Below are 8874 nucleotides of genomic sequence, written 5' to 3'. Positions count from 1 at the left end.
GAAGGATCGCCGGAGCCCAGCAGGTCGAGGCTGCGGTGACCAGGAGCGACCACTGCACTCCAGTCTGGGTGACAGAGTGAGACTCCAACTCAAAAAAAAATTTTTTTCTTAGCTATTTTTTCTTCTATTTCTTTTTTCTCACTTGTCACTGACTTGAAGCTCAAGAAAAGATTCTTTGGTGCAACCTGAATCACACCAAGTGACTGGAGGTTAACACCATACTCATTTATCTCCTTGTCATTCGTGTTTATTCCAGGTCTCTGCCTGCCCCTGCCTTTCCTTTCCTCCTAGATGACAAGGCCCCCTGCCTTTTCTGTCTGGTCCAGTGAAGACTTAATGCATGTAAGGAGATTTGGGCAATTACCTTCCCTCTCTGGGCCTCCATCTCCCTACTTTTACAGTGAGTGGGCCTCTTTTGCTATAGCATTGTGTGATAGGATTTTTTACAGAGTGATGGCACTCCATACCTGGGCATCAAAGGGACTGCTCAACTGTTCACACTCCAGTGCCCACTGGTGACAAAGACGCACGCTGACCTCAGGACCTGGAAAAATGGTCACCCGAATAGCCCGTGCCTCAGGCAGCAAATCAAAGGCGAACTCGGGCCCTGGCGAGAGGAGGGACTCAGTGGCCTTGTCTCTTGGCCTTAGTACAGGTACCACTACTCAGCTGAACCCATCTCCTGTCCTACCCCATGCCTACTTCCGTGCCTTTGTGAGTCCAGTCTGGGTAGACTTTCCACTGCCTCTGCATCTGAAGGTTGGGTCCTTTTGGAGCGCAGTCCCTTGCGGGAGATGTCTGGGGAGGGGATGGAAATGTGATGGCTCTTCTCAGACAGGAAACAGCTACCCAACAGCTTCCTCTGTAGGCAGATTACAAGGTCGGCCTTAGGCCAGGAATCAAGAAATCTGGTTTCTGTTTCTGCATCTGAAACCTAAGTTACCCTAGGTAAGTTGCTCAACCTCTTTTGGCCTCAGTTTCCTTTACTCTGTAGTGGACAGAATATTCTATTTCATCTCCATACTTTCTCTCTCACATGGCCGGAGAACAAAATGAGAGGCCAAAAAGAATGGAGTTGTGGGGCATAGGATAGGGCAGGAACTGGCAGGGAGAGTACCTGAGCAAATGGACTCTTGTGTCTCCTACAGAACTTGAACTTGGAATACTTGGATTTCTGCACCAGCAGGTGGAAGCAGCCCCGCTGAAGGCCTGTGCAAGAGAGGACACACTTACTATCTAGCCCCTCATTGTCCCTCCCCACATGGAGCCATGGCCCAATGTTGTATAGTAAGTCATTTTAAATCAAGGAGGGTGAGGATGTCAAGCTTCTTTAGTCTTGAAAATTATAATGCAACCAAAAAAAAAATGACTAATGTCTTAAGTACCAAAAAAGCTCTATATACACAGATGTTCACTGTAGCATTATTTCTAACAGTAAAAAATTAGAGGCCGGGCTCAGTGGCTCAATTTGTAATCCCAGCACTTTGGGAGGCCGAGGAGAGTGGATTTCCTGAGCCCACGGGTTCGAGATCTGCCTGGGCAACTTGATGAGACCTTATCACTACAATAAATCAAAATCTAGCCGGGCGTGGTAGCTTGCGCCTGTAGTTCCGGCTACTTGGAAGGCTGAGGCGGAAGGATTGCCGGAGCCCAGAGGGTCGAGGCTGCGGTGGCCGGGACCGGCCACTGCACTCCAGTCTGGGTGACAGAGTGAGACTCCAACTCAAAAAAAAAAAAAAATTAGAAACTGCTAATTCTTAAGCAGTGTATGGGCATTTGGTATATACCAGGCACTAAGCTAGGCAATTAAAATATAGAGTTGCATTAGAAAGAAAGTCTTACTTTACAAATAGAAGGTAAAAGTTCATAGATGTCAAAACTTTTAATCCCAAGAATCTTACGTGAAAAGATGACCACCTTCACAAAAGTATGCAATTACACTCATGAGTATCAGTTGTAGTGTGCTATTTTAGAATTCTCTAAGTCTGTGTTGAGATTGAAACGGACCAAATATTTATTCTAGCGTTACAGGTTCCACATACCTCAGCCTAGGTGGCCCCCTAAAAATGTCCCTAATTCACATCTTCACTAAGAATGGCCCTGAGTAGGGCAGTTTCTCGTACCTGAGGAATCTGATAACAGATGCAGGCACAAACAGCGGGAACAGAGCCAGAGCCGACCATACCAAGGCTTTGTGGAGAGGAGAGCCAACCAGGCACAGCAAGGAATATGGGCAAAACTTCCTGTGAAAGATGTAAAGGAAAGCAAATGATAGGGTCTTAGGTCCCTCCTACCTTAGATAAGTTGGATTTGAGGCTGAGCTTGCGACTTATACCTTGAAAGTGCGACTTTGGCCAAGTTACACAACCTCTCTAAGTATCCAATTCCTCATTCATTAAGTGGGGCTTTTGTAAAAATCATATAAGGTACTGTGTGGGAAAATGTCTTACGGAGTAGAATGCGCCATAAAATGTGAAGGATTATTGTTGTATTATTGATAGGAGTGAGGGACCATTCAAGGGGAGAAACCAACATTTATGAAGTGCCTGGAGATTTACCTACATCTCACACTTATTTGATTGTTTTTGTTTCATGTTATAGTTATGTTTCTATGTGTCTCATATTTAATCCTCCCAACAGGTTAGAAGCAGCACTGTCTCTACTGTATAATGATTTCTACTATGCTACACTACTCCTCAGAAACTGATGGTCAGTTGGAGGGGTTAAGTCAATTGTTCTGAGGCTACATGGGAATCTGCAGCAGAACCACAGTGCAGATCCTAACTTAGCTTGATTCCAAACCCGTACTTTTTCCTTAATATTGTGCTACCTCCCAAGTTGTGAACCAAAAATTAGAATGGAGGGCTTGTGGGGACCTGGAGCAAAAGGGGGTGTGGGGAAGAGGAATGGGGCAGGAAGTGAGACTTACCAGTGAAACTGTCATCCTGAGGGTACAGTATCCAGCAGAGAAAAGAAAGAAGAAAGGCATTATCAGTAGGGACCCCCATAAGGAACATTCTCCCTGGGGTCTTTGCCTCGAATCATGCAATTCTGAGATCCATAGCCAATAGTCCTTCTACTCTGACTCCTTTCTTTCCAGCTCTACTCTGTCCATGCCCTCAACACATCAAGACCTTGGTTACTCCTTTGAGACTATGCAGAGGACACACTGAGGCTACCATCAGAGCACAGGGGCTGGGGAGGTAGCAAAGGGCAGCCGGGGAGTGAGGAGTGTTATGCCTGTGCCAGGCGGTTGTCCCTACCTGACAGCGGCACCTCACCATGTGGGAGGCCAGCAAACAGTGGGTGCTCCAGTGGGGCAGGTGGGCACAGCCAATCCTAGCAGAGGCAGAGAAACCACAGAGTAGCAGGAGGAGAGGCAGGAGCAGGGCTATCAGTCTGGGGCTCCCCATGGGCTTCTGTGCGATCAGGGCGTCCGGAACATGGCTGCATAGCCTGAAGGTGGGTGGCAGGGCCTTGCTGTGCAGCAGTAAGAAACACAGTTCCAGCCGGAGCCCTCGCCTCAGCCTGCCTGGGGCCCCGCCCTGCCCTCAAGCTCCTCCTCGATCCTAACCAGCCAGCCTGGCCACATTCCTTCATTTCCAAGTGCAGGGACTGAGGAATGCTTGTCCCCCAGGAAAACTTACTACCTCCCCCCGAAAGACAAGGGGTTCTTGCTGTGGCAGAGAAATAATGAGAAAGGGGTAAGCACTAAATTGGGGGTACGCCCATTTCTTAACCCCTCCTACTCTTGCAATACCTGCAGATCTGGCCCGCCCATCAACACCCATCAACTTGGGTCTCCAAGCACTTCTCTGCACTGGGTGCTGGAGATACAGAGGTGACTGAGGCACCATTTAGAGCTGGGGAGGAAAAAAAAAGCACCAGGGGATGCACACACACCTCACATGCCCCCATATGTGCCCTCTCTGGACTAGAGCCAAGCTCTCTTTACCTATTAACCAGTTCCCGCTCTTCTGGGCAAAGGAATCCATGCCAAAGGGGCCTCCAACTAAAGACACACTAGTCAGTAAAGCCTGTTCAGGAAGCCCCAGAGCTCATAGCTGAGCCCTGGAGCAAAGGGAGTGGGCCCCACACACTGACCTGGTTTCCTGTGGTTTCCGGTATGGGAGAAAGGCTGACTAGGCTCCATCTTTGTGGGAACCCTCCCCATCATCTCACAGCTTCCTCCCCCCAGTGGAGCATTTGAGTTGCTTTAGCCCTCACCTTAGTGATACACACAGTGGAAAGAAAGTTTGGAGTACACTACCAGGCAGCTTGAATTGTTATTGTCCCCCTGCAACTCAATCCGGACCACCTTTCAGTAGCCCAACTACTATCTGCTTCTGTCCGGTACTATTCCTAAGTCTTCAGGTTCACTGTCTGAAGGCTGCATTCCACCCATTATCCTAAAAAAATAGCCTCTAGCTTTTGAATTCATTAAAAGATAAAAACCCTTTAGTATTCTTTTGTTTTTGTTTTGAGTTGGAGTCTCACTCCTTCACCCAGGCTGGAGTGTAGTGGCAGACTCACCGCCACCCCAGCATTGACCTGCTGGGCTCTGGTGATCCTTCCCCCTCAGCCTTCTGAGTAGTGGGAACTACAGATGCATGCTACCATACCCGGCTATTTTTTATTTTATTGTAGGGACGAGGTCTCACCAAGTTGCCTGGGCTGGTCTCGAACCCACAGGCTCAGAAAATCCACTCACCTTGGCCTCCCAAAGTGCTGGGATTACAGGCTGAGCTATCAAGCTCGGCCTCACACTTCAATGCCTAGCAGTGAATATCATGAAATGAGTGCTCTATTACAGAATAGATGGAAATTATGATACATTTCAGCTGCAGTTTATCTATTTCACACTTCATAAAGCACTTTCATATTTATCCCCCTAACCACCTGGTGAGACAGATAAGTGATAATTACTGTTTTAATTTCATTAAAAAAAAAGAGATAAGGAAGCAGAAAGGAAAATGATTTGGACAAGGTCAAAGTCTGTAGCCCAGGAAGCTCCACTTTTGCTAGGCCCTCGCAACTCAATTCTTTCTTTCATCCTATATTCTCCTCTTCCACTGCTTTGTCTTCCTCTGCTCTTGGAACCCAGATGGGTCTGCCTGACACAGCACTGTCTTTGTCCTTGAAATTCCTCTCTGAAAACACATCAGTGAGATTCGAAGTGAAGAAAGGGTGGTCTGGCCATACTAAGAACAGGTTAGGGAGCCTCCCCCACATTCTACCTCATAGTGGTTTAGATCCTCATAAATAACGAGTTTTCTAATGTTGGGGCATGAAGTGAGAAACTTGATTCTATTGTAAAGCAATCTTCTTTCTTGACCCTTATCCTCTGATCTGACTCTCACAGTGAAAATATTGGCTTGGTCAGGCGCAGTGGCTCAGCCTATAATCCCAGCACTTTGGGAGGCCGAGGCAAGTGGATTGCCTGAGCCTGTGGGTTCAAGACCAGCCTGGGCAACTTGGTGAAACATTGTCTCTGCAATAAATCATTAAAAAATAGCTGGATGTGGTGACATGCGTCTGTAGTTCCAGCTGCTTGGAAGGCTGAGGCGGAAGGTTCGCCTAAGCCCAGCAGGTCCAGGCTGTGGTGGTGGTGAGCATGCCACTGTACTCCAGTCTGGGCAGCAGAGTGAGACTCCAACTCAAAAAAATAAAAAAATAAAATATTGGCTGATTGCTCCCTGACCCTGGCTAACGTATGATAGGAGAAGCAAAATAGAAAAAAAATAGAGACAATAAGAAAGGAAGGGAGGGAGGGAAGGAGGAAGGGAAGGGAGAAAGAAGGGAAGGAAGAAAGGGAAGAAAAAGAGCATGTAGAAAAGGAAAAGGAGCCAGGCGCGGTGGCTCTCACCTATAATTCCAGCACTTTGGGAGGCAGAGGTGAGAGGATTGCCTGAGCCTACAGGTTCGAGACCAGCCTGAGCAACATGGTGAGACCTCATCACTACAATAAACCAAAAGATTAGCTGGGCATGGTGGCATACACCTGTAGTTCCAGCTACTTGGAAGGCTGAGGTGGAAGAATCCCCCAAGTCCAGCAGGTTGAAGCTGCACAAAGCAAGACTCCAACTAAAAAGAAAGAAAGAAAAGGAATAAAAGTAAGAAAGAGTGAAAAAGAGAGAAAACAGGTATGCATTTTATTTATTGTCTTACTGATTTACTTATTTATTTTGGAGACTGTTCCAAAAAGTATGTAAGGTAAAAGCATAGGGGTGAATTCCAGCACGCCCTGGGGAAGAGAGAGCATGGGACCAATATTTTCTGAAATTCTGTTATCAGGCTCTGGGTCATATACTTTGCACACTTTGTCTCATTTTATTAGTACTACAACCCATAGGGTCGGTGTTATTACCCCATTTTAGAGACTGGGAAACACTCAGGGAGATTAGGTAACTTGTCCAAACACACAGCTAAGAGATGAAGTCAGCCTTCTCTCCTATAATCTGGAGTTCCTCCCTACTCCACCCTTGCCCATACCCCACATCGCTCCCCCTCCTCAGTGCTCTGCTGGCTCAGGCAGCTTGTATCATGGTAAGGCCAAGTCAGAATACATTTTAGGTCTGAGTGAAAGAGGAAAAGTCATTGCTCTGACTTTCACTGCCTGTATCCCTCCTTGCTGGCATTCTGCCTGTAAGAGGACACTTGAGGTGCAAAAAACGTCCCTTCCAGAACTGACCTGAAGCCTGTGATACTCATATGCACTATTACACATCTCACACTCTCTCTCTCACACACACACACAAACTTCATACCTGTGCTGGAGGAAGCTCTTAGAAGCCATGAAGGCACTTTCCCCGGAGTCAGTGGGGGAAAGGGTTGCCAAGTCAATTAATCAGCCTGCCAATAAATCAGAGAGTACTGAGCATTGTAGCACTGCAAGAGGTTCAGAAGTATGAGGCCCAGGAGATAGTGTCCTAAGAGGATAGACCCAAAGACCTGGGTTCCCATCTAAGTTCTGCCAACTATTCTCCTATGAGCCTCACTTTTCTCATCTGGGACTCACTACTATGTCTGGCTTTTTCTACCAGAACACACTGCTTAGGGAGATACGTGGGAAGTCAGGGGGTTTCTGAACCCTGTAGTCCACAGCAGGTACTAAATTTAGCAGTGGGATATACTTCAGCTTAGTTCTATCCTCTGTGAAGTATACTCTCACTTTAGTTTACAGTATGGCAAGTGACTTCGTTCAATAAAATCAGAGTGCACACCATGTGCAGGAGGTGTAGAAAACACATGCAAACTAATAATTCTGTCAACAAAAGCAGCAAAATGAAAATTCAGAGAAAGAATTCTCGCTCTTTCAATCTAAGAAACCAAAAGGCTCCAGAATTACCATATTAATCTTCAAGGATGTGTAATAAAGGAATATACAAGTGGAAAAGAGTTGGGTTCCTTTGTTTGCTTCTTAGCCATTACCCCCTTTAGAGTAGAAAAGGGAAACTTTTATGCAAAGGAAACTGGAAAACCCATATGAAACCTATATGAGGATTCATAAGAGGTTCAGTTGACTAAGACAGTGACAGTGTGTGAATGGGAGTACTGGGTGATAACGCAAGACTGGTGGCTTGGGACCACTTTGGAAAACTTCTGAAAGAGTAAAGCATTTAGGTTGCTCCAAAAATATCAGCACATGGTAGGGACTCAGTGGTCATGGAACAGATGATGGCCCAGAGCTGTGCTCCTGTATACTCATCTGAACACAGGGATGCAGGAAGAGGAATGGGCATGAGGCAGAAAGGCAAAGGTGAGTTTGGAACATACTGATTTTAGATAAAAATTAGACATCTAGAGGAAGAGGATTTATAGAATTGCTAGTAGCTAATAGTGACTAAGTACATACATAATGTCTATAGAACAAAAGAATGACTACAACTATGGAGAGCGCAGAATTCTGCAGTTACAGATCTAGGCATCATGTAAAGACAATAAAGTGCAAAGGAAGGTGAGGTAAGGTGGCTCACACCTGTAACCTCACTACTTTGGGAGGTCGAGGCAGGAGGATTGCCTGAACCCAGGGGCTCAAGACCAGCCTGGGCAAGATGGTGAGACCTCACCTCTACAATAAATTAAAAAGAAAACCAGCTGGGCGTGGTGGCATGCACCTGTGGCTCGTTACTTGGAAGGCTGAGGCAGGACTGCCTCAGCCCAGCAGAGTGAGGCCGCGGTAGCTGTGATTGTGCTACTGCACTCCAGCCTGGACAACAGAGACCGACTACAAATAAAATAAAATTAAAAAGTGTGAAGAGACATACAACTTTCATGCAATACTGTGTCTGAATTTTAGGTGTTAAAGAACCTTTTATCACAGATCTCTTCTACTTCTATTTTTAAAAATTTTAGATTTGGGGGTACACAAGCATGTTTGTTGCAGAGATGTATTATGTAGTGGTAGGGACTGGGTCTCAGGTGGCCTTTTCCCCAGTCAGAAAACATTGTGCCCCATAGGTAGTTTTTGAACCCTAACCCCTCTCCCCACCTCCCCCTCCTACTTCTATTTTTAACTTACTTGCACCATTAGATATTATGTTCATTGGTTGTTTCACATGTATAGCATGTTTCACCTAGATTGTAAACTCCCAATAAACAGAAATACTTTGAATATCTAACCAAAAGAGCCCATAAACCAAGCTAGATAAATGAGAACGGACCATTTTATAGATGGAGAGCTTAAGTGTCTGGCCATGATAGTTCTTGCTAATCAGCTACAAGGTGAAACTATGACTTAAGTTCCCCATGCCCAGTCTACATCTCTATGGTCACTGCCAGGTTTCTCAGAGCTTCGACTTATCTCTCAGTGTCCAAGGTTACACCTTTCAAGCAACACATTTTTACATTCTATCAAGCCCCAAACACAAGTCA

General features: G+C 46.1%; 1 protein-coding gene across 1 annotated transcript in view; it reads right to left on the bottom strand.

Moving 5' to 3' along the window:
• IL17RE (interleukin 17 receptor E) overlaps positions 1 to 3515 on the bottom strand; it is a 12302-nt gene extending 8787 nt beyond the window's left edge. The window contains exons 1-6 of the mRNA XM_021715870.1: positions 3282 to 3515; positions 2930 to 2945; positions 2124 to 2243; positions 1118 to 1209; positions 703 to 862; positions 468 to 607 (exon numbers count right to left, since the gene is read on the bottom strand). Of these exons, the coding sequence (XP_021571545.1) occupies positions 468 to 607; positions 703 to 862; positions 1118 to 1209; positions 2124 to 2243; positions 2930 to 2945; positions 3282 to 3413 (660 nt within the window). The 5' untranslated portion in view covers positions 3414 to 3515. The remainder of the gene's footprint in view (positions 1 to 467; positions 608 to 702; positions 863 to 1117; positions 1210 to 2123; positions 2244 to 2929; positions 2946 to 3281) is intronic.
• Between the last annotated feature and the right edge of the window lie 5359 nt (positions 3516 to 8874).

Source organism: Carlito syrichta, unplaced genomic scaffold (genome assembly GCF_000164805.1).
Source record: "Carlito syrichta isolate Samal-C Ts95f unplaced genomic scaffold, Tarsius_syrichta-2.0.1 Scaffold307981, whole genome shotgun sequence".
In the NCBI taxonomy this organism is placed as follows: domain Eukaryota; kingdom Metazoa; phylum Chordata; class Mammalia; order Primates; family Tarsiidae; genus Carlito; species Carlito syrichta.
Note: the sequence above shows the minus strand (reverse complement) of the source record. Positions and strands in the feature narration are given on the sequence as shown.